Source organism: Polistes fuscatus, unplaced genomic scaffold (genome assembly GCF_010416935.1).
Source record: "Polistes fuscatus isolate 324 unplaced genomic scaffold, CU_Pfus_HIC Scaffold2, whole genome shotgun sequence".
NCBI lineage: Eukaryota > Metazoa > Arthropoda > Insecta > Hymenoptera > Vespidae > Polistes > Polistes fuscatus.
Genome location: NW_025113096.1, coordinates 12973275 through 12997338, shown reverse-complemented (window position 1 = coordinate 12997338; position 24064 = coordinate 12973275). Strand labels below are relative to the sequence as shown.

At 31.2% G+C, this 24064-nt stretch overlaps 5 protein-coding genes and 1 long non-coding RNA gene across 9 annotated transcripts in view; 3 read left to right on the top strand and 3 right to left on the bottom strand.

Annotated features, from left to right (window-relative positions):
• Nucleotides 1-389: 389 nt before the first annotated feature.
• Nucleotides 390-10585, bottom strand: LOC122516396 (calponin homology domain-containing protein DDB_G0272472). 3 transcript variants are annotated; one of them, XM_043634167.1, is made up of 9 exons: nucleotides 10378-10585; nucleotides 9120-9170; nucleotides 6078-6191; nucleotides 5131-5217; nucleotides 3946-4301; nucleotides 2024-2164; nucleotides 1768-1908; nucleotides 1364-1519; nucleotides 390-643 (listed from the first exon to the last, which is right to left on the bottom strand). In XM_043634167.1, the coding sequence occupies exons 3-9, from the start codon at nucleotides 6151-6153 to the stop codon at nucleotides 530-532; spliced, it is 1071 nt and encodes a 356-aa protein (XP_043490102.1). In that variant the 5' UTR covers nucleotides 6154-6191; nucleotides 9120-9170; nucleotides 10378-10585; the 3' UTR covers nucleotides 390-529. The 3 variants fall into 3 exon arrangements, with proteins under 3 accessions (XP_043490102.1, XP_043490103.1, XP_043490104.1); XM_043634168.1 differs by lacking the exons at nucleotides 5131-5217; nucleotides 6078-6191; XM_043634169.1 differs by lacking the exons at nucleotides 1364-1519; nucleotides 9120-9170; nucleotides 10378-10585 and having other exon boundaries at nucleotides 6078-7327.
• A 1697-nt stretch (nucleotides 10586-12282) lies between these two features.
• Nucleotides 12283-15015, top strand: LOC122516383 (phosphatidylserine synthase). Its single transcript, XM_043634141.1, has 5 exons — nucleotides 12283-12677; nucleotides 12769-13593; nucleotides 13986-14208; nucleotides 14315-14387; nucleotides 14749-15015. The coding sequence occupies exons 1-5, from the start codon at nucleotides 12424-12426 to the stop codon at nucleotides 14802-14804; spliced, it is 1431 nt and encodes a 476-aa protein (XP_043490076.1). The 5' UTR covers nucleotides 12283-12423; the 3' UTR covers nucleotides 14805-15015.
• On the bottom strand, nucleotides 14810-19794 carry LOC122516381 (neprilysin-2-like). Of its 2 annotated transcripts, XM_043634137.1 has the most exons (16): nucleotides 19704-19794; nucleotides 19315-19550; nucleotides 18122-19229; nucleotides 17933-18040; nucleotides 17770-17875; nucleotides 17504-17699; nucleotides 17291-17428; nucleotides 17125-17217; nucleotides 16867-17049; nucleotides 16668-16799; nucleotides 16431-16592; nucleotides 16178-16287; nucleotides 15912-16108; nucleotides 15638-15792; nucleotides 15416-15568; nucleotides 14810-15270 (listed from the first exon to the last, which is right to left on the bottom strand). In XM_043634137.1, the coding sequence occupies exons 2-16, from the start codon at nucleotides 19513-19515 to the stop codon at nucleotides 15058-15060; spliced, it is 3255 nt and encodes a 1084-aa protein (XP_043490072.1). In that variant the 5' UTR covers nucleotides 19516-19550; nucleotides 19704-19794; the 3' UTR covers nucleotides 14810-15057. The 2 variants fall into 2 exon arrangements, with proteins under 2 accessions (XP_043490072.1, XP_043490073.1); XM_043634138.1 differs by lacking the exon at nucleotides 19704-19794 and having other exon boundaries at nucleotides 18122-19250; nucleotides 19315-19402.
• On the top strand, nucleotides 15115-15356 carry LOC122516384. The gene is made up of 2 exons (XR_006303558.1): nucleotides 15115-15206; nucleotides 15306-15356. It is a non-coding gene; the product is annotated as an uncharacterized LOC122516384 (long non-coding RNA).
• LOC122516382 (zinc finger protein 341-like) lies at nucleotides 19710-23069 on the bottom strand. The gene is made up of 9 exons (XM_043634140.1): nucleotides 22913-23069; nucleotides 22715-22789; nucleotides 22346-22619; nucleotides 21984-22254; nucleotides 21689-21883; nucleotides 21049-21612; nucleotides 20689-20958; nucleotides 20392-20604; nucleotides 19710-20314 (listed from the first exon to the last, which is right to left on the bottom strand). The coding sequence occupies exons 1-9, from the start codon at nucleotides 22941-22943 to the stop codon at nucleotides 20177-20179; spliced, it is 2031 nt and encodes a 676-aa protein (XP_043490075.1). The 5' UTR covers nucleotides 22944-23069; the 3' UTR covers nucleotides 19710-20176.
• Nucleotides 23070-23578: 509 nt separating this feature from the next.
• Nucleotides 23579-24064, top strand: part of LOC122517162 (flotillin-2) — a 51886-nt gene continuing 51400 nt past the window's right edge. Inside the window, exon 1 of the mRNA XM_043635574.1 lies at nucleotides 23579-23913. Coding sequence (XP_043491509.1) covers nucleotides 23865-23913 — 49 coding nt within the window. The 5' untranslated portion in view covers nucleotides 23579-23864. The remainder of the gene's footprint in view (nucleotides 23914-24064) is intronic.

The window sequence follows — 24064 nt, the reverse complement described above, 5'->3', positions numbered from 1 at the left end:
AATAACAAAAATAATAATTACAAAGTCCAAGACGTCTTGCCAACTAAAATCTTTTATTTATTAATTGAATATTTTAAGATGACAGTTATATATTACGTCTCTTTTTTGTTTCATTTTCTTTTATTTACTAATATCATAATTCAATACTAATAAAAATGAATTCTATATATATATATATATATATGCACAAGAGAATTATAATAACAATTAATATTTAATTTAAATTTATTATTTTTAAACAATTATTAAGTTAGATAAAATAATTATTTATAAATTAGATCAAAATTAAATATATATATTTCAATTGAAAAATTGTCAATATAGAATTCATTTTTATTTATGATTATGATACTAATTGTAAATAAGAACAAAGAAGAGAGGAAATTAACTTTTGATATCTCATATAATTCACTAAATAAATAAAAGCGTTCAGTCAACAAAACGGCGAGCCAGTGAACGATTCTTTCAGCAAGAACACGCAGGGAGGCTTATTACGAGAAGGCTTAGACTTTGAGAAATAAAAATTAATTTAGCCAGAACTGGCAGTTTCATTTTCGATAGGTAGGATATTCTGATCCTCCCCTTTTCCTTTCTGTCCTTCCATGGCAGCTTTCTTCTGCCTGACAATTTCTGCGCGTTTTTCCTGTTGAAAAAAAAGAAGAATAAAACGAACGTGATTATTGTACTTATTAATATAACAAGAAAGTGTTTATCTTTCATAACTAGTCTAATGTTTATATATCATGCTATCTACAGCCAAGGCAAACGTACATTTTACATACGTTTGCTTATATAGGATAAAACATTGATTTATTGAACGAGGATGAAATTTTTTCCGTTCGTAGAATATTTAAACTTCCTCTTTCAATAAGTAATATTAGATCAGTATCTGTACTAGATGATTGAATGCTATGAAAAAATCAATTATCCGATTATCGATGTCTCTCGATAATCTCGGATGCTCAAAGATCTCGTGCATAAATTCTAGAAATATATATTCATGTATATGTACGTAGGAGTTAAGTATATTTGCATCGGATATATGTGATGTACAAATGCATGGCCATGCTGAAAAAAGTGAAAGAAAATGATAAGTACACGTCATGTGTATTAGAATTATAACGGCTCAAATTTGCAACATAATGTGTCGAAGCGTTGTGACATTCCCTCGAAAAAAAAATACGAAATGAAATAATATCAATAAAATGATGAAATCGCGTTGTTTCGTGGCCTATACAAAGGCTTTTGTCATTTTCACTAAACAAATAAATATCAAACAGAAGGTATAATAAGCCGTTATTTATCACAGGGATATGAGATATACGATGAGAATAGAAAATCAAGAAAGAGGGAGGGAAATTACATGCTCGCGAATAGCCTGCACACGGCGTTGAATCTCTCGCTGTCGGTTTAGCTCCGCAGTGGATACCCTCTTGTCAAATTCGAATTTTTTCACCAGAAGATCTCTCGTGGCACACTCATCCACCATCTGACGTACTTTCGCTATCTTCACGGTATTCTAAATGACCATGTCAAATCCCTTTAAAGGGTCTGTATCATAAACAGAGGGGATAGTTACAAGGAAGGATTTCTACCGAACGAAAGTTGGACGTTAGTTTAAAGGCAAATAAGAAAAGAGAGATGCATGCCGTTCTTGTTGTTGTTGTTGTTGTTGTTAGATTAGAAATCCTTCCAGGATGAGCACGAACTAAACTAACTTTTTAATACGAAAAACTATAATGATAGGTGAACTGACGTAGAACTTACGTAATTACGTAATTTTTCCTTTTGTTCGCGTTCTAGACTTTCACGGCGTTCACGAGCTTGATCAAGCTTGCCTTGAATTTGCGATTCCAATTGTTGCACGCGTTCGGTCATACCTTGACGTACACGAGCGGCTTGTTCCTCCTACAAATACAAACGACTTTCCGTGATTAATGAAATTTAACAGAACAAATAATTGTTTTACTATTTAATACGGCTTTCTGTAAATTTATTTATAAAAAATAATCGTGATACTGACATGCTTATTAAGACGATCCAACATTCTTTTAATGTTTTCGTCACGTTGAGCAGCAGCAGTCTTAAGTTTCTCTTCAACAGCGCATCGTACTTCTTCGGTCTGCTGCTCGAGGCTCAGACGAGACTTCTCTACGCTCTCCAACTATTATAAAAGAAAAAACATTATTAAAAATAAATTATTATTTAAGATAAATTTTTTTTTTAAAATTTTTACGTAAATAACCTGAATTCATAAAAATTAAGTTTTTGCGATCGAAGTCCGTAATATTCCTCTACAAAGTATTTTTATCGTTTTATATATGAAATTAAAACTGATATATATATATATATATACAGGGTAGGGCACATGCTCACCTTATTGTTAAATCATTTCCCTGTTAGCGATTCAAAAAGAAATTCTGTGGATAATGTAACATGGTTCAAGAAAAGTTTTATGATGATTGTACAAATTTGTTGTCATCTCTTCTTTTCCCAGAGTTTTCAAGATCAGTTGTGTGTGAAATTCAGTTTTTACAGATAAATCTGTAGTAGTTTTACTTCTATCTTTTTGCCAATATTGAATCGAATTCGGCAAGAACCATAATATCTCATTTAGGAGAAAGTATTATATACTACGCTAGAGTATGCTTCTTGATATACGAGCATTAGATGTTATTGATTTAATCTTTCATATACTGTAAACATTTTTTTCTGTAAATTGCAACATGTTTAACGATTTCGAGCGTGAACTGTTAATAGTCTTACGCGATACTGACGAAAAGATCGAGATGATCTCGATCTATGGAAAAAAGTTTGTCATGATTCAGTTTTAATACATCAACAATATGCAGAACGATAGCCCAATAAGCATTATCTATCATATTTCATATTCAAATAAATTATTACAAAATTTTGAGAGACTAATAATTTTAATCTGTGAAAGAAAATCTGACTTTTGATATCAACATGACAGTTGCCCGGTACATTATGTAATGGTATCTTGATAAGTTGTCAATAGGAAAATTTTTAGACGTTAGATCGATCGTGGCGATGTTGTCAATTAACTAGTACACTCTCTCGCTGATTTTGTTAAATTCCCTTTTATCAGGTGCATTGAAGAAAAGCTTTTATAAGAAAATACTATTAACATTGAAAGATAGGCGACAGAAAATTGTAAATGCATAATGCTTAACTATCAGTGCAAATGTCACAAAAAGAAATAATTGTAAAACCTTAACCCTTAACTTTTTTAATCCTTTGTACTACTATTTAACGCGCGAAACTGCGTACCAAAATCGATGTTATATTACGTGTTTGTTATATATTTTCCGTAAAATTTGCAACGAGTAGAATTGGTGTTTCTCATGTTCGGGTTGTAAAACGTATCACGAGTCTCATACGATATTGTAAATCAAGGAGTTAACCATTTACGTAAGTGTATTGCAACTGATGGGTACCATTTTGAACATCGTTGTAATTAAAGTAAATGATATTTTGTTAACGTTATTTAGATTTAAATGAAACAAAATATTTGCCATGGGGTGTTTACCGAATTGGTCTCAGTATCTTCAAAAAGACATTGTAAAAGTAATACCTATATTAAAATTATAGATTTATTTATGAAAATTTAAATTTCAACTGACTTTGAAAACTCTATGGAAAATTAGATTGAGAAAAATTTTGGTTCAATTATCATAAAACTTTTTTTGAACTATGTTACATTAGCTAAACAATTTTCTTTCAAATCGCTAGCAGTTAAATTAACTTACAATAAAATGAACATGTTCCATAAATAAATATCTAAAAAAAGATTTATAAAAAATTAATTTTATTAATTTTATACGGAAATAATTGATCGAGGCTACATCTTTCAATATGTAAATAAAAGTAATTTTGATTGAAAAGTATTATGATTAGACAAAATGAAAGCTATTAATAACTCACGTGCTCTTTCAATTTATTCTTAAGCTCGGCAATATGAGCTTCTCGCTTCTCTTCGGTATTGTTCATTTTTGCGTCCAAGGATTCGCGAGTAGCTGCTATGAATGCGGCGCTGAGTTCATCTTTCTTACGAGCGACCTCTTCGATCTTACTGAGTTTCGCGGCAAGAACGGCGATCTTATGAGATTCCAAGGTAGATCTTCTTTGCTCAGCATCCCTCAACTTATCCTCGATAGGAATCTGTTGAGTTGGCCCAGTGTGGGGTGGTGACGGTGCTCTCTTTGGTGCCGTTGGCTCTGCCAATATTACTTCGTAGCAAATACCACCCTTCGACTTTTCTTGGCATCGTATTTCGGTCGCTATAATAATGGGCGAAAAATATTTTCAAATCGATCGTTTCTCTTATTAAAATTTCATTTAATCATGAATCGTGCCAAGGATCTTTTACCTTCTGGTTTTATAAAAAAAAAAAAAGATGGCCGACGACGAATAAGGGGTAGGAGGTTCTAACACAGAAAAGTAGTTACGGAAGTATGACTCAGACGCACGAGAAGGAAGGATCGATCAGAGGACGCCGTACGATTATCTGTAGGCGCCTCGACGTCTAGCGTCGACACACGCACCACTTCTCCTCCAACCATTTTCTCTCTCTCCCTTTTTCTTTTTCTCCCAACCACCCCATATATATCTCCTAGGGGACTATTTCTACGTGCAATTTACCGGCGACATTACGGCGACGTAATCGTATCGCGTGGGTCATTGCACTTGATCGATATCGTTAATTAACCGTCTTTGCTTGGATTTATTTTTTCACCTACATGAAAATGACAAATTAATAAATAACCGTTAAAACATTTCATTGATAGTCTCTCTACTCCACAAACAATTGTATAATAAAGCAAGTCCGACATTGATCACATTACTTTCGGCTGAACAAAAAGAGAATATTTTTCCTCCCTCTGATTTTGGTGGACAGCCAAAAATTACCCGCAGAGATAAAGTATTCACAAGGGCAGATTCATTAGTTCGTGCATACCGTGCAATACGATGTTTGATTTTTGGTGAACTATGCGATGTTTGCGTAACGAGTTTCCAGGATTTGACGATGCACTGATAGATGATGATTTACTTATGAAACAAGATTATGCTGAAACGTAATTTATAATGACTGCTGCACAATGTACTTACTAATGAACTTCACCTTCTTCGGTTGCTTGGTTCGCGCCCCTTTTCCATTGGGCTTCTTGAAGGGCGCATTACCCTTCCTCTGTCCCGCTTCAAATATTGACAATAATCAATAAACCATTGAGAAATCGATCGTAAAGTTATTACACGTATTTAGAAATAATAATCATCGGAATATATTTAATTTTAATTATCGAAAAATTGACGCAACCTTTCGGAGCATCGGGTATCTTTGTTGGCCATCTTGGGCCGCACCCTCATCACTTCCGAAACAAGTACAAACACGTGCGCAAGAATTTTTTTCTATGATATTTGGATTTTTTCCTGATACGATCAGTTGTAATAAATTAAATCAGCTTATTATTAAATCCAAAAATAGATTGTATCAAAACTTAATGTTTGATTAGAAATGATGAAAGTTTGACAAAGGAATTATCTTTGTGTAACAATAATTCAGTACTTTCATTATTAATAAATAGAAACAGAAAGAGATTGTTCAATAAGGAATGTTAAATAATTCTAGTAACAATTTATGAAATTCTTCGGAGACTGATATCCGTAAATACACTTATGATTACTTGGTTAAGGAAAATTGATCAAACTGCAGGTACTCAGATACCTGGGATAATATAACACTACCGAAATATCGATTAGCTTGAATTGTGGTAGAAAAGAACTGTTCATAACGTTTCTTCTAAGATTAAAGATTAAATAAGCAAACTGAAAAGATAGATCAGAAGTAATTATAACAATATCAAATTACACCTAGCAATCAAGAGGGGACAGATTTTCGAAATATACTATCTTAATTACCATATAAATAGAGAAATCGATAAAAAATTCAAGATTTGACCGAAATCACCGATCGAAACACGAACTACCTCTAAAAATAATGATAATTCTAAATATAACGAAGAAAACGTAAAATTGAAAAGCAAGCCGACACTCACCTACAATATCCAAAGGAGCTTTGCAGCTATGACAGAAGCACTGCAGCATCGAGTCGCGCACTAGCCCGATAAGCATTTTTCTGGTGTTCCTTTTTCAGTTGTCTTCTAAAGTCACTAGGGTTGCGTATGTTTCTCGATGAAAAGAAACGGAAGAAGAAGAAGAGAAAGAAAAATAGAAAAAAAGAAATATGGACAGATAATTAGATAGATAAAAAGAGAAAAAGAAGGAAAAATTAACGGGCAGAGAGAAAAAGAGAGAGTTAAAGGGCACGTCAGACCAGCGTAGTAGATGGTCGGAAGTGGCTCCAAACTCGTATCTGGGGCGGTGGCTGAATAGAAACTGATCCGACACGGTGCGCCACGACGCCCGGCGTCGCTCAATATCCACCCATCGAGGTGTTCTGCGTCCCATCAAGTACCCCGCCCCCAGAAGCCCAACCTATACCCGAGCAGCAACCACCACTCCACCGGTGAAGAACGACGCCTCTGCGTCGGGGCTACCAACGTACCAGCTTCTACATGGCTATATTATGAATACAGCCTAACCGGTCAATAGGCACGTGTATGGAAGGACTACGTGCGCTCGTAAAATACCATCTGTCTGAACAACCCCTGTCTCTCTATTACGCTATTGCCTACTGCGAGCCATCCAAATACTACGGTAAAATTCGTAGGCAATTTTTCTTCCTCTTCCTCTTACCCTCCAACCCTTTCTCCTTCATCAACTCTTGTTCGCGCACGTTTTCCAAAAGATTTTTCGAATTGGCTTCATATTTGACAGTCAATCCCTCTTTCTTCCCTTCTTTTGGTTTTCTTTTTCTTTTTCTATTTCTATTTGAAAGAACGTTTCTTTCGTATCAACATTTTGGCGCTGTTTTATGTTTTGTTTTGTTTTGTTAAAAATACAAAAGAGACTAGAATTTTTAATTACATTAAAAGGAGTTTAATGTGAAACGAAGAAAAAAGCTCGACCATTATTCGTTGAAAAGACAGAAAAAGTTCGTTTGTTAATTTCGTAAGAATTTATTGCTATTCCGGAGGGGATGGATTTGAACTTAGAGAAATTTTAGAACCCGAGCTCGTACTTTTCTGACTGCATATAAAAAGAGAGTAACATATTTACGATAACTGCCATCGTGACGGTAGTAAACTTGTTTCTCTCTGCATGTGCAAACGTGCGCGCGGACGCACCGTGCGCATGCGCGCGCGCGCGCACACACACACACACACACAAAGAGAGATACATATTTTATAGTTCGTGTGTGTAAATTAATTTGTTGAGAGAGATATTTTTAAAGATATATTTACCTACATTATAAAATATTCTCTTTTCTTTATTAGATTAGCCTAGTATAGCATTTATATTAAATTAGTTCGAATTTATTTGAGTTCTTTCGAATTAAGCAAAGCTATAAAATATAGGTTAGGCCTATAAAACAACTTTACTTTTTGTTTGTTAGTTTGCTCGGTTGTTGTCTTTTCTAGTCAATGATACCTTATAGATCAATTGAATTATATAAGCAAAGCGGAACTAAGAAGATCACACGATCGTGAGAATTTGTTTGTGCGTTGTCAATGAGAACTGAGAACGATCAAAAACAACCTAGTATAAAAGGTAGAAAGTACAACGAGCTAAACCATATTCTTTAATGAATAGTGTTATTAGTATTTAATTGGATTCCACAAAGCAATAAATCGTTGAAAAACTTGAGAGAGCAGCCAAAACAAGAAAAAGAAATGAGGAGACGCGTCTTATCGTTCAGTAAAATACACACTTTTATTATGCTGACTCGTTTACAACTGGAAAGAAATTCTAAGTTTCTTTGCGTGACAAGGCCAAAGACGTTAGTTAGTTTCAATAGAAATACTTGATATTTCTGATTACTTTCATCGATTATAATAAATTGATGAATCTTAACACTATAGAAATTGATAATAATGTTTAATAAAATGTGATCAAAGAAACAATTTAAACAACATAGAACGGTACATTTTCCAAATGCTAGCTCTATCTTAACTTTGCTATGTTTAAAATGTAATGCTGGATATCTGTTATTCGTTCTTTTTCTCAGTCTTTATTTCTGGTTCCTTCGATCGATACGCGTCTCACTTAGTAGTTGAGGCCCCTCAAAAGACTTGCCAGTACCGTACTCGTCTCCATTCTATTTAACGAAATCGAGATCTATACTTCGCCCTCTCTCTTGAATCAATTTTAAAAAATTATTATTTATTTTCTTCGTGGACGAATGTATTCTAAGTTTGCTCATCTCTTATTTTTCATTCGATTTCGGATTTTTAGATTTATTGAAGTATGAAAGTCAAGTATAAAGATAACATAATTTCACTTCGCGTAATATCAATTTATTCGTTAATGGTATCGCTAGAGGTGACTAGGAAAAGCTAGTAGTTGATAACGAATCGATAAAGGTTAATGACATTTCGTGTGGTCCATTATGGCGGAAGGATGAGAACCCCTGAAAAGCAAGCAAACAGAGGCAGGCACAGGCCAACTCGTACAGACACTGCAGTCGACTCGCATTGCAGTTGCCACGGTAAAACGTAACTTGCACTCCTTCGAGGACACCAATAGAGGGCTCTGACCTTCTCCCCTCTTTTTGCAGTGACTATCCACGCAGTGTTTTCTGCAGTCTTTAGGGTGTGTTCCTACTATCACCTAAATTGTCCGATTCTAATTAAGGATCCTTAGTCAGAAAGTCGCCACGCATCGACGACTCACTGGAAACTCGTTGCGCATCATTGTATAGCTGTTTTTATCATTCCTTCGTTCGATAAAAGAGACCGACTACTTTCGATAATCTTTCTTTTACGATAAAATCGATACTCTTGGTCGTAATGACAATTAAAATCTCATTAATGTGAAAAACGCTACTCGAAAAAATATTTTACGAGAGCAAGTCGACGAACGAAATCGTATTAGCTTGATAAAATTTGATCGATTGAAAGGATTCAAGGAGACTTTGAAGCAATAGTATAATTATATAAAATATCTCTTATTTTCATTATTATTGTTATTCGACTTACATTCGGTGGTAATAGGTGATTCTGCTGTGGTGGCCATAGTTGAACGTTAAACTGCAACGTAAAATTACATCGGTTGATTAGATACTGTCAGTACGTGAATAAGAAGTTACTTTATTAAAGTATTTATGGATTGCTCTAAAAAGCTTCATTTTTCTTTACTTTACCCTTGATAGTTCAATCTGCCTACCTCCCTCTTTCCTACACAAACCTCACATCTACGAAAATAATAAGATTTCTGCCTGTCCTTCGTCATTTTATACCAACGCCATCGAGGTCTTCAGCTCTTCAACGTGTATAAACCCGAAAGCGAACAAAGAGATTGGCTTGAGAAATAATACGGACGCTATGCATAATAGCTCTGTTCGCTGTGATGCACTTTCTGTATGATGTTTTTCATTACCCTTTATCGTGTTACTCAAGAAGTTTCTTTGTTTTGAACATTATGTATCTATATATATATATATATAAAGATAAAGTCCAAACAATCAATTGTTTCATATTAATTTCTTTAATTCCTTTGGTAATTGCTTCGTTTGTAATTGGTTTGAAATGTTTCTAACAGAGTACTAGAGACATTACTATGATTTTTAACAAGAACGAGCAACAAGATATGATTAAAAACGAAACTTTAGAATAATTAATTTTTTTCATGGAGATATAGAATTATCTGAAATTGAATATTAATATTTTCTATCTTTTTAAAAAGTAAAAGAAAAAGGAATATAATATCCTTTCTTTCTGAGGTAAAGAAAGAGTCTTGACCGTGTCTAATACGCATGATCGCAACGGGAAACGTGCCGCAGTGTTACGGTACAAATCGAATGAAAGGAATACTGCAGTCGCGTATCAACATTACGAAAGAATTGATCGCTTCCATAGAAGATAAAAAAGCATAAATCCAATGATAATTTTGTCTGTGTCCAGTCAACGCAGCAAGCATATACGCTCGTGAGCGTTTCATTGTCAGTAAAATGTAACACAAAGAGATTCGTGCACCCCTCATTTCATTCGTCTTCCTTTCTCTTTTTTTAATTCCGGTATGATCCTTGTAAAAGTAAAGTAAATTGTTATTGTAAATTGATTTAAAAAGTAATGCGAAAGTCTAAATATGAATATCATTATAATATTTGTATTTAATTGTCAGGAAAAGTGAACAAAAGTAAACGAATTAACGAATTTCTTTGTCTCTGAAAGTCACGTCATCTTGACGCTACTGTCATATTTCAAACTTGGTAGGTATTGTCTTTCTTTAACTTACCTTTAACTGTATGTGACTTCAACGTAAAGACGAATTAAATGAAGCTCGCTTTGTCGAGATATTTTCCACTTTTGATAATGACAAATACAGAAGAAATTGCACGCACTCTCCTCAATAATGCACTGTGATCTGAACGTTCGTCCAGCTCCGCTGGCTGCTTTTATCGTAACGTGCCTGTATCCCACTGTTGCCTTCGGATTCGTTACACGTACGAACACACACGCGGTTACCGATGAAAGCTCTAGAAATACGAACGACGTCGATTGGTTGACATTCGCGATCCTAACGCCATCGGGAGTAGCACCACTAAGCACTCGTATTTTCATTGGTCCATTTAAATTTCGAATGTTATGCTAAACGTATAAATTTGACACGCGGTAAACACTTCGACAGACGGTGTTTCTACGCGCAAAATGATGTCTCTCAATGATGATTGATATATTTAAAAACTCAGCAGGAGATATCCTTTAAATACTTGCTTTTTTGATTGTCAAAATGTTATGCTTTCGACGACTTTTCTTTCGTGCGTGATATGCGGATTGAGGTATTCGTTTTTGTTTATTTGTACTCATAGAGTTCAATTTACATTTGTTAAATACACAGCTTCATCACAAACAATTAAAAACATGTTGAAATATTTTTTTTGTCTGTAACTATTACATTTTATTTGATTATTGTTTTGAAATCTATGTTTTATGATACTTTACGAATAATAGTAACACATAAATACGTTGCAAATTAATAAACATTGTTATATCTTTTCATGGCAGTTAACGGTTAAATCTGTTAAAAAAAATTTATTCTGGATGAATCATATCTGAGCCTCTTGTAACGAATGTTTGAATGCGTGGGAAGTAGTGACTGTTGTATGTGTATATAGGCTTAAAAAATGTGCTCCCGAATATGGAGAAGAGGTTGAAACTGGTTTCAATGATTTTCCATGAAGACAAAGTTCTTTCTATTTTATATCTTTGAGTACTTTTATAATAAATAAAACGTTATACACACAAATTAGAATTAAAGTAATATTTCAATCAAAATAAGGTAAAGTTAAAAAACTCAATAACGATTAAAATTTAAGATTGGAACGTTTTTTGACTTTAAGATGTATCTTCATCGTTTTATTTTTTAAATTCTAGTTTGACGATGTGCTTCGTTTTGTTTTTAATAAACAGCTTCCTGCATAATTTCATCTAACTGATAATTTCCTATTTTTTACAAATAATTTTGATAAATTCTCTATTCGTTGATTTAATTGATACCACTTGGCATTATATTTATATACTTTCTATAAATCATTGATATTTAGTTCTAGAAGCATCTATAAAATAAAATAAGAGCTCCAATAATAATAAATATAAATTATTTAGTATTTTTACATCACTAAATCCTTAAAATAGCTCACAATTAGTAGCAATAGCATCTGTTCCTGCTTCTAATTTCTTTTCAGGGTCATCTTTTGATTCTTCATGTTATACTCTTTTTAAACATTTAAATTTGCATTTCTAAATTGAATAAAAACTTGTCTTATTAGTATAAGATTTTTTCCTAGAAATAGAATTAGGTTAATTACTAGAATAAGGTAATTACTGTTTTAAATTGTATAGAAGATTTATTATTTAATATTGAATAGAAAACAATCAAGTTTATTTGATATATGTTTAATTGAGAAAAATTCTGAAATGTGATGTCATGATTATACATGTATTTGTATTTCTTTGTTTAAAATAAAAACAAATAAAGAGATTGACTATATATATATATTTATTTATTTAATTTATTAATATTTTTTCATGTTTTTCTATTGATTTATTAAATCCTCGCCCATATAATAAACCATCACCTGCCATCTGTCGTAAAATAAAATAAATCACCGGAAATGAAATACGTTTGGTGGCGCTAATGCGCCTGCTTCCTTTCTTTATATATACATAGCTCAGAAGTTGACTTTCTGAACATTGCATGGAATTGTGAATAGAAACATTTAAGACTTACGTGTGAGATGGTCAAAGTTCAAATTGAAACTACGATAATTATTTATTGAAAATGACGTGTAATAAAGATCGAGACAATGACAATATTTTAAAGAAGTTAAGAAAAAGTGACGAAAATGAGGTTGTAAATTGTAGAAGTAGTACGGACTATAATGAGGGGCTCAAATTACGGCAAGGGACCGATAGTTTCCCAAATATTAATGAAAGACCAGTCGACGATATATCTATTGAATTCTTCTACAAACCACATACTATTACACTTCTTCTTATTTCGATAACTGCTGTAATTTATTCAGCTTTTACAAGGTACTTAGAATGGAATGGTAATAATATTTAGTCATGTAGATGCATGTTTAATAGTAATTTATGAAATAACAATATAATCACTCCTATGTAGGAATACCAACAATGTGGAAGACAACATGTGGGCTGGCATGTTGTGCGTTATCTTTTTCTTCCTTATTATATCAGTGCTTACATTTCCAAATGGACCATTTACAAGACCGCATCCAGTTGTTTGGAGGATTGTCTTTGGTTGCAGTGTACTTTATTTGATGGGTTTACTCTTTATGTTATTTCAAAATTATGAAACTGTTAGGAGAATTCTCATATGGGTGGATCCTGGCTTAGCATCTTTTCACATAGACATGGATAAGGAATATGGTGTTAATTGCTCAGATATTACAATAGAAAAGATATGGAATCACTTGGATGTGTTTGCTCTTGCTCATTTTCTAGGCTGGGCCTTTAAGGCTATTCTTATACGTCATCTTGGTATTCTTTGGGCTATTAGCATTATGTGGGAAGTAACAGAAATAGCATTCGCACATCTACTACCAAACTTTATTGAATGTTGGTGGGATGCTTTTATACTTGATGTTTTAGTATGTAATGGTCTTGGTATTTGGGTTGGATTAAAGATATGTTCTATCTTGGAAATGCGAGAGTATAAATGGGTCAGTATAAGGGATATAGAAAGTACTACCGGCAAACTAAAAAGAGCAGTGCTTCAATTTACTCCTGGTAGTTGGACTTCTGTAAGGTGGTTAGATCCAATGTGCACTCATATGCGATTCGTAGCTCTTTGCCAACTTGTTATTTTCTGGCAAGTTTCTGAGCTAAATACATTCTTTCTGAAACATGTATATGAGTTTCCGCCTTCTCATCCATTTGTCATAACACGATTGGTATTGATTGGCGTAATCGTTGCTCCATCAGTTAGGTGAGAGAATTTTTATAAATAGGTTAACATTAAATAAATTTTTTGAAATTAAATTCTTTAATGCATTAACCTAATAGCTTGCATGTGCCTTAACATATCGAATGTCGGTTTTTTTTTTACTCATGTTTTACGCATTGATAGGTTTAACTTCTAATCATTTATTTTTTTTTACATTTCTTTTACTGTTAACAAAAGACAGACAATGGTCTGTAAAAAATTAGATAAACAGTCACTTTGCAAAAATTTATTTAAAAATCGATATCTGTTTCTCATAGACTAGCGATTTGAGTGCCGGCATTCAATGTGTTAATTTTATACTTGTCTTTTAAGTCGAAACTAAGCATATTATTACAGACCATGAAAAAAAATATTACTGCTTTCTTTTTTTATAGGCAATATTATATGTATGTAACTGATCCATCATGCAGTAGAGTAGGTACTCAGTGTTGGGTATATGGTGCAATTATGGTAACAGAAGCATTACTTTGTATACGTCATGGCGCAGCTCTCTTTGAACGGACACAAGCCTTAAACATACTCCTTTGGCTTCTTTGTCAGTCTCTAGTTTCTGTGTTATGCGTCTATGGGTGTGTTTTATGGCATCAGTACTTTGAGGTATGTAGTATAATTATTAACTATAACTCTTTAGTGATTTTTTAACTAACTAAATTAATTTGAGCGTGTTCTGTCTGCAACCTTTACATGTTGCTTGCTGTTCTAGACGGATAAGAACACTGTTAAAAAGCAGTCTGTGATCAAACTACATGAAAGCAGCTTGGATGTAACTTGTAGTGGTATGTGTTAATACCGCATCATTTGAAAATAAAAATGCTGTCTATAGAAATCGTTATTTAAGTATTGGTTGTAAATGTTTGATTTCTATTTAATAAATATAATGTGTTGACAGCATATAAATTTTGCAAAATATTTGCGGGTTTCAAAACGTTCTGTGAAAGTTATATTTCTTTTCTAACATTCTTACGTTTAACACTTATATTAAAGAAACAACTAATTTATTCAATTATGAAATATTATAATATACAATAGTACAAAATTTTTATTAATGTCAATTTTATATATTTATCATGTCTATTCAGACACTACAAATTTATTTCAAACTTAAGAATTTGGACTAAAATATATTTTCTGTTTCAGGGGATCTGGCACACCACACTAAATCTGTGGATTCGGTGGATAAAAAAGGACAGTAAGATGGTCCCTTGTAATAATTAACCAAATTAACGGTTAATTTATTAAACTATACAACTTTCTAGTCGTTCAGAAGCGTACGAATGAATTTGTAAGCTTAGCAAAATAGGACTGGATGTGTGCACGTACGTTTTAATTGTTATGAGCGTATGAATGAATGTTTTGAAAACGAATTTTGTTCCTGAGAATAAATGCAAAAGATTGTTATTCATATTTTATGAATACTTTAAAAGATAAGTTTTCCTTGTGTTACGATTATTTTGAATAGATTTGTAAATCTTTGACGAAATCTGGAAAAACATCACAAGTACTACTGGGGACAATTTGTGATCCTTCAGAACAATTCCATGCTTTGCTTAGTAAGTTATTGTTAGATGCAGAAATGAAGACACGGATACGGCTAGGTAATTCTTCGTTTTCATGGAGAGAGATATAAGATGTCGTCAATAACGATTTCGTACAATACATCTGTAAAATCAATTATAAATATTTTTGGATTTCAGAGAATATTGCTGTTATTGCAGCTTTATTTAAAAAATGAAGTGTAAGAGAAAGGGAGAGAAATAGAAAGATAATAATTAGCAATAATTTAAATTTAACTGCAAAAAGGTACCTGAGCATAAATAAGGTAGAATGATTGATTTATGTCTGGTTTTAGCCATGGAAGATAACTATATGAAAACGGTTGTAGTCTCTTAAAAGTATCATATGTTAATCTAAGTCCCATGATTTCGGATAGACGTTCATTTAATGTCAATTCTGGAATCTAAAATAGTTTTATATAAGTCGAATATAAAACAAAATCATTTGTGCCATGTGCGATGTTATGTATTACCTTATAAGATATTATCTGAGAAGTATGTGGCAGTGTGATATTCCTTTTTTCTATACAATTATCTTTGTGACAAGTTATATAGTCTTCAAACGTTATTTCATTTAGGCTTAACGGAGGATAATTAGTATTTCGAGTTTGATTCCAATAGTACATACCTTAGGTATAACAAATGCTGCCATTATTTAATAATAACAAAATTTTTCAAGGCCTTACTGCTATTAATTAGAAAGTTATATTATTTTATATGTAAATCATACTTATGTGACTATACTACCATTTGCATCAAAATGATGAGAGATCTGACGTGCTATTAAATTTCCAATTGTCGCCCATGTTAAATAATTAAATGAATTTTCGTCATTTGACATAAACATGCCACCATAATCTATTGCACCAAAAGGTATAATAATAAGATTCAAACTATGAATTGCAATGCCTTCTGTTTGAAAAGGTGTAGCATAGTGTGTCCAACTGCAATGTAATATGTCAAAATAAAAAGTGTTATTGATATAAATAAAATAAATATCTATATATATGTACATTTGTTCTGGTGTACCAAGGTTTATATCCAATGGTATAGAATATATTGATGATCTATATCTTCTCATCAAATTTAAAGAGTTTTCCAAGTAATTGTCAGATAAATCCAACTAAAATGAAACATAATATTTTACAAATATAGGAGAATAATATAATTTATACAATTAATAAAATGATGATTTATTGCATGTCATTCACAGCTAGGAAAAAATGTAATTTTTTAATCTCTCGTGTATTCAAATTTCTTTCATACCATATATTTTTCTTTATATTGAAAATATGAAACTTCTGGCACAGAAAGCTTAAGATCATTTAACTTTGATAGTAAAACTTGACGTTGTTCACTTATTATCCAATCTTCCTTTTGTATGTTTAATTGTAGAGTTTTTTTAAGTTCATTGAAGAGTATTTTTATCTAAGCATTGAAGCAAATTGTTATTATACTCTGAGTAAATATATGTGATTTTATAATATTTCACTATAATCTTACCGTATGATTCATAAATGTAATCTCTTTATCAGATAGCGAAAATATATATAAATTAGAAGCTTCAGGTTCTAATAGATTTATACTAACTTTGAGACAGTGTTGTTCCATATCTTTATGTTTTGATATTATTAACTATAAAAAATTATTAAGATAATTATTAAAATAAAACATTCTTAATGTTTTAATTTTAAATACCTACGTCTTGATAAAGTTGGTGTGCATATAAACCTAAAACAGCATTGTGAAATCCTTTTGGTTCTTTTTTCCGAAAGGTTTCTAAATTTTGTAAACCTTGTATCATTTGTTCATAAAAATAAACTTGGAATTTTACAATATTTATTTTTTTGGATGTTAATGAGCTTATTAGATTATACCAATTTATCTGTAAACATATTTAGACAAATTATAATGTGATCAGAATAGATAAAATTAGTATTTAATTAAATATGATGCTCACAAATGTAGTTTTTTTATTTAATTCATCTATTGACACTTCCATATAATTCTTCATTAAATATGCTTTACGAATTTTATCTTTAGGTGGAAGCGCCTATCAAATTAAGAAAATTAATAGCGGAAAATATTTTTCACAATACTTATAAAGAAGAAACAATTTTACTTACAGAAAAGAAGTTTTTTACTATGTCATCAATATAAATTCCTGTCATTTCTACGTCTTGATCTATATTATGTGAATCATTAAAAACTCCAAGTATCTTTAAAGCTTTCTTTATAGAATATATAAATCTTGTATTATTTTGCTTTAAAAAAGTATATGAAATATAGTTTTAATTTACATAACTTTTATAAAATTTCAGAATATTTTCACTTCATACCTCGCATGTTAAATAGTTTTCATAAAGATCTTCAAGATCAACAAATTCTTTTTGTGTCTCAGTTTCTTTTGCATAGCAAGAATCATCTATTTTCTTATTATCAAATAGATTTTTATGAAGCACAGGTCCTACTTTAATAGCAAAATAGCCAGGGTTGTTTTCATCAAGATCCAGAGCCACGTCAAATAATAAAGGACTTAATATAAAGAAACGAATTAATATGTTATATAAAGTCGATCTTTTTCATAACATCACACTAAACTCACCTGTATGTTTTTAATAGTTTAGCATACAAGTTCGTGAAATTTTCATGATTCTCAAATGTTTCATTACTTAAATAAAATTTTCCTATTTTTTTTATTGCTTCATTTGCTGCAAAAGATTCCCTTGTATTTAGCAATATTAATTGTATTGAAATTCAATACTTACCTATCCTTATTCTTTCATTTATATCTATATTTTCATATTGCATACAGCTATTGTAGTATTTTGTAAATAAAGATGATGCATTTCCATTACCATTCTTTAACATTTGTTCTGTAAGCATTTAGTAATTTTTATAAAATTTCTCAATTATTTAGAACATGATTATATAATTTAAAAATCAAAATTGCATACTAGCTATTCTGTAATATGCCTTATCTGCCAAACTTAAATCTATGATTTGTGGATTTGCTACCATTCCACCACAAGCATATTCATAAAAATCCTCACATGGATCAGCAGAATGATTCATATAGGATAGTATCCTAGCAGCTATTTGTTTACAATGTCCTGAATCACATATATTATTATTTGTAGTGACATTTGATTCTATGTTTGATGTCCTAAGTGCATTTGTTTCTGTTGCAGATTCTTCTATTGTTACTGTTTCTTTTGTGAAATTTGTTTCTGTTACAAATTTTTCTGTTGTTACTATTTCTTCTGTGAAATTTGTTTCTGTTACAAATTTTTCTATTGTTACTGTTTCTTCTGTGAAATTATTTTCCTTTTGTGAAAAGGAAGTAATTTGTGTAGAGTCTGTTAATTCTGTTGTTAATTCGGTAGGTTTATAAGCTGTTGTAGTTGTTAAGAATTGATCAGTAACATTATTTGTTAAAGAAGAATCATTATTTTCAATAATATCTGTTGAAGTAGAAAGTGTAGATGTATTTAGATTGAGAAAAGTGGCCATTGAAATTATGGTTGTTATATTATTTGGTTCTTCTGTAATAGCGTGTGTATTATCCGTAGAACTAATTTGATCAAATGAAGAATTATTAGAAATAAATTCATTCTCTGTTAAAGTAGTAGAGTATACAGTCGATATTTGATTATCAGTTTCAGTTTTATCATTTATCATTATTTTTGAAGTCATTGTAGAAATATTATTTTGTTTGTTTTCAGTAACTTCGTTAGTTTCAAACAAGGTTGTACCAATAATATCACTATAATGATTTGGCTGTTCTGTAGACTGTGTTTTGTTCACAATTGTATTAATTTGATCTTGTGAATCTGTTGATTTTGTATCATTATTCAGAGTACTTATAGAATCTGACAGAGTTGTTAAGGTATTTTTTTCTAAAAATTTGGGCGTTGTTGTTTTGTTTTCGAAATATCTATCAAAGTAATGAGATGTCTGTTCATTATTAGGTATATTTTTTCCTGGAATATTATCGACTGATATGTCCATTGTGGTTCTAATTGTAGTTGTAGTTGCTAATTCTTTTTGTCCATTGCCAGTTTGCTGTATTAGTGTTTATCATTTCTTAGAAATATTGTATTAAATGCTAAAAGAGAAGTTCAGAATTATAAATATTTATTGAACTTACCCTTGCCATTAGATATTTGTCATCATCCTTAGTTTTAGGTTTTATCCATATTAAATTTGCAATAAGAATGAACATGATTAAAACAAAGAATACAAACAGCGTAGCTACACAATTTTTAAAAGATTGATCTCTTTGCGCTATTTTACGCTCTTCTTGATTTGCAAGTTGATACGAGCCACGTGAAGGCATTTTACTTTTCATAGAATTTAATAAAAGTCTTCTTAGATATTGATTATCTGTGAATTTAAAAACGCAATAAAAAGAATATTTATTTAACTACATAGATATATCATAGATATTATTATTTATATTATCATAAAAGAAATAAAATAATTAAATATCATATGTAAAGTATCGATAGAAGTGCACAATATGAACTGTAACCGTACAAGTCCTTTTTGTCTGAATTGACTATAATGAATATATTTTCTCGCCAGTTGTTCTTAAGGAAATCTTGCGGTTTTGATAAGCCACATCCTTCCAAATACAATTTTAGAATAAAAGATAGGCAGAATTACGTCATACACGTGAGATTGTTTCCTTCATTAGTTGCTCACTAATGAGATAAAATATACATGATTAATTTGTATATATTGAAATGTTTTTCTATTCAATTTTAATGCCACTGGTTCAAAAGGCAGTAATTAAAAAATTTAACATAGAGAAATATAAGTTACTTATGTTGTTAATATTTACAATACAATTATCACAGATATGTAAATTATAAAATATTGTACGCTATTTTAAAATGTAACCTGTAGTTTTTCAATGATCCCATTGCACGTACTATGATAATAACTTATTTATATATATACTAGGCTAATTATATGATTTAAATAGGATTAAAAAATATATTTAAAAACTATTCGCCTGCTTGATGCATCGTGTATATATCGGTGTTGCGTTTTATTTCACTTCCGATTAAATCGGATCGTATAGTTGCATCGATTGTCGAACCAACTTCTTTCGAATCATTTGATTTTAACATTTCGGAGGTAATCTGTAATTAAATGAATATTTGAAAATTATATTTAATTATACAGGAGAAAGCGATTCTTATTTAGAATGTATAACTACTTTTCTTTGAATTTCATCAGCCTTAAATTTCTCTAGTTTCTCCTTATCGGCGACTCCAACAGCAGCCTTTGATGACATCTGTCTCTTTGGAGTAGGTTTTCTTGGCTTAAATGAACCAGATGCTTTTTTAGGCAACTGAGAACTTGTGTGTTTTTTAGTCTCACTTGACTGATCACAATTGTGAGTTATTAATTGATCCTTAGTTTTAAATGCCTAAATATTATCAAATAAAATAAGTTAGTATAACACGATCATTTATAATATTTACATAAACTAATAATATAAACTAATACTTACGTGTGAACAAATATCACATTTTAAGCTATGTTTATTCATTTCATGATGTTTAAGAGCTTGCGCTCGATGAAAATTACGATTGCAGTGACTGCAACTGAAGCGTTTAATATTACTGTGCGTGAGGAGATGTCTTTTTAATTTGTCCGGACGTGAAAATTCACTCATGCAACCCAAATATCCTCTAAATGGACATTTTAATCTTTTTGTCAAATCGTGAATCAGCATATGACGACCAAGTCGATCCTTTCGTTTAAATCTAGCTGGACAATGCTAATATTAAAAAAAACATTGAAATAAATTTGTTATGTAATAAAACTTGTTAATACAATCATACATGGATAAAATAAAGTATAAACGTACTGGACACAAAAAAGGTGTTTCCTCGCTATGAATTAATTTATGATTGGCTAAATATTGTTCTGTTTTAAAGGCTTTACCACATTCTTCACATGCAAATCGAGCAGATGAAGCATGTGTTTTTAAATGCCGCCTTAAAAATCTTTCGATTAAGAAACTTTTTCCACAGTGTAAACAAGCATAATCATGTGTAGTGGTTTCTGTATGATGTTGTAAAGCTTCCAAATTAGAAAACGATGATTTGCATACATTACAACAATAATATTTTTCTGTTGTTTTTTGTTTTTGGACGGAATGAACATATTGATGGAGTCCTAAGTCTGATAAAGTATTAAATACTTCACCACAAACATGACAACGATATTCCGACCGTTTATGACTACGAGTGTGCTCCAAAAAATCTTCAAGTTCAGCAAACATCATACTACAACTACTTTGCACACATTTGTACACTTTTAGTGCTAAATGAGAAACTATAAGATGGCCCTTCAGAGCTTTGTACGAATCAAATATTTCTTTACAGAACTGACAATGATAGGTACGATCTATACTTCCATCCGGTGGTACCTATCAAATATTATCTATCAATTCATTATAAATCTAATACATAATAAAATGAAAAGTTTATATTATAAAATAATACCTCAGGTGGCAGCGAGTGTATAGCAGTTCCAGGCCACACTTTGTGCGATGACATATGTTTCTTTACATTAGACTTTTGTGCAAATGCTCTTCCACAAACTACGCATTGATAAGGTTTTTCTCCTGTATGAGATCGTTCATGCTGTTGCCAATAAAATTTTTTTGCAAACTGCTTACTACAATAACCACATTTATACTGTAATAACATAAGTAAATTTTTGAACAAGAATATATATAATATATATTTTTATACATTAATTAATATATTTAAAACAGAGAATGGTAAAAATGTGTACTTTTAAATTTTGTGCTTGTTCGACATTTTCCAGTTCTACGGATACTGTGTCAGGTGATAATGTTTTACAATGTATAGAATTAACTAAGTTTTCTTCTTGAAGGATGTCGGTTTGTAAAATCTGAGGTACCTCCTTCGATTCATTTTTCATAGGTTCATTATCTTCTATAATTCCAGAATTTGTAAAGGTATCAAGACTTTCGGAACTTAATATAATTGGAACACTAAATGTAGAGTCTGTCGTAAAGTAATTTGCACTGTCTTGGTCCATACTAGAGAAGAAACATTATAAGAGATTAATATTAATTTAGTTTCAATTGATTTAAAAAGGTTGACATCAAATGTAGACAAAATTTAATTTACCTAAATAACATATCTGTTTCTTCAAGTATAATAGATCCTCCTAGTTGATCTGTCCGTACAAATGATTCTTGAGGATTATATTGCGGTTCATCTTGACTAGTATCTTCAGCACGTACAATATGACTTTCGTCATTTACTAAAAATTGACTCAAATCTACCGTTTGTTCTTGCGTTTTTTGATGTGTCCTTTTATGCAGAACGAACATGTGAAGCGATGTGAATTGACTTTTACATTTTCCACACTGAAATATGTCTTCTTCATCTTGATCTATTGCTAAAAAAGAATAATAATAAAAAGACATTCTTATACTATGATTTTTTATTGAAATCATTGAACAATTCTTGGTGAACATTATGTGCTATGCATACCTGACTGTTCTACTTCGGTGATAAGATTTTGAGATTCTAATAAAGATTGTACAGAAGGGCTATCGAGTGAAACACCTACGAAGGGATACGAAACGACGTTAGTAGCAAATTTATTCTTTTCTTCTTGTAAATATTCATACTATCCTCTTGAGTCTTTATTGGTTAACCCCACCTACTGAAAACACTCGCAAGTTTTACCTGTCAGAGCGTCGAAAATAGATTGTGCCATATTTCACTGTAAATTTATTGCTTCATTTTAAAGGAAAAATAACAATTAAAGTGATTCATGAGTGGTCTAATCTGTTAAAAAAAGGCAAACACCTAGTCCAAAACATATCGAAAATTCCTATACTGTGATAGCGTTGTTGCTGCCCAAGGCAGTGCGTGAAAATCGATATGTCGACCAACAACAACGATTCTACATTTTAAATCGACTACTTAATATCAACATGATCGCGCTGAATGAATTTCAACCTACAAATTCTTTCTCTTTTCAATTAGTAAGAATTTCTTTGAAGAAAAAAAATAAAACCATCAATAGCGGCGATCAAAATTAAAATTATGAATCATTTGGTCATATATTTAACAATTTGTTAAATAATTTTTGCTCGCAGTGTAGTTTGAAAAATTGAATTGAATTAAAAGAAAGATACTAACAAAATTTATGAAGTAATAAAACATAAAGATAATTAGTAATTATTATCATTTTTCATATAAATTCATGGATTATGATTATTTCTGTTTGTTTTATTTTTTGATTATTAATAATACGAAGATTAAATTGAAAAATCGATAATCGCATGATAATCTTACGATAATCGAAAGAGGAGAGCTTTTAAAAGCTAACACTAGATGGCGTTTCGTATAGCATTGGCAGCACTGCGTAGTCAAGAGCTCGAAAAAGCTACAAATAAATTTGGGTAGTGGCTTTACGAGCTTTCCGTAATATCGTAACCTTAATAGTTCCCATTTAGATTAAATCGTATTTAATAATCGTTATTAATGAGTTAATCGTGTCCTCTGCAGGGATATTAGCAGATATTTATTGTTTAAACGCGAATAAAGTGTCGATATTATACGAATCATTAGTGTTTCATTGCAGTGCCGGTTTGTTATTGCATCTACATAGAAAGGAGAAGATTATTAGGCAATGGGAAACATTCACACTTGTGGTCCAAACGAAGCCCTCGTTGTATCAGGTACGTATAACATTTTTTATCTAATATTTATGTTATTTCAAGCAATGCGGAATGTTTATTTAGGACTGCTATGCTTGAATTTTGAGTAAATTATAAGATTAAATTGAATGACATTTCATATTATTTAATATTATTTAATTACTAAAAGATT

What these genes read in the sequence shown, in the direction of transcription:
- LOC122516381 (XM_043634137.1), bottom strand. Translation starts at nt 19,515, where the DNA reads ATGAAAAGTAAAATGCCTTCACGTGGCTCGTATCAACTTGCAAATCAA. An exon ending in TTACATTTATGAATCATACG is followed by an intron (nt 16,593 to 16,667) that starts GTAAGATTATAG and finishes TTCAATGCTTAG; the next exon opens with ATAAAAATACTCTTCAATGA. An exon ending in TCTACCTTATTTATGCTCAG is followed by an intron (nt 15,271 to 15,415) that starts GTACCTTTTTGC and finishes TTGATTTTACAG; the next exon opens with ATGTATTGTACGAAATCGTT.
- LOC122516382 (XM_043634140.1), bottom strand. Translation starts at nt 22,943, where the DNA reads ATGGCACAATCTATTTTCGACGCTCTGACAG. An exon ending in GAAACAGATATGTTATTTAG is followed by an intron (nt 22,255 to 22,345) that starts GTAAATTAAATT and finishes TTTCTTCTCTAG; the next exon opens with TATGGACCAAGACAGTGCAA. An exon ending in TACACTCGCTGCCACCTGAG is followed by an intron (nt 21,613 to 21,688) that starts GTATTATTTTAT and finishes AATATTTGATAG; the next exon opens with GTACCACCGGATGGAAGTAT.
- LOC122516396 (XM_043634167.1), bottom strand. Translation starts at nt 6,153, where the DNA reads ATGCTTATCGGGCTAGTGCGCGACTCGATGCTGCAGTGCTTCTGTCAT. An exon ending in TGGATCGTCTTAATAAGCAT is followed by an intron (nt 1,909 to 2,023) that starts GTCAGTATCACG and finishes TTGTATTTGTAG; the next exon opens with GAGGAACAAGCCGCTCGTGT. An exon ending in AGGAAAAATTACGTAATTAC is followed by an intron (nt 1,520 to 1,767) that starts GTAAGTTCTACG and finishes ATGGTCATTTAG; the next exon opens with AATACCGTGAAGATAGCGAA.
- LOC122516383 (XM_043634141.1), top strand. Translation starts at nt 12,424, where the DNA reads ATGACGTGTAATAAAGATCGAGACAATGACAATATTTTAAAGAAGTTA. An exon ending in ATTTATTCAGCTTTTACAAG is followed by an intron (nt 12,678 to 12,768) that starts GTACTTAGAATG and finishes ACTCCTATGTAG; the next exon opens with GAATACCAACAATGTGGAAG. An exon ending in TATGGCATCAGTACTTTGAG is followed by an intron (nt 14,209 to 14,314) that starts GTATGTAGTATA and finishes TTGCTGTTCTAG; the next exon opens with ACGGATAAGAACACTGTTAA.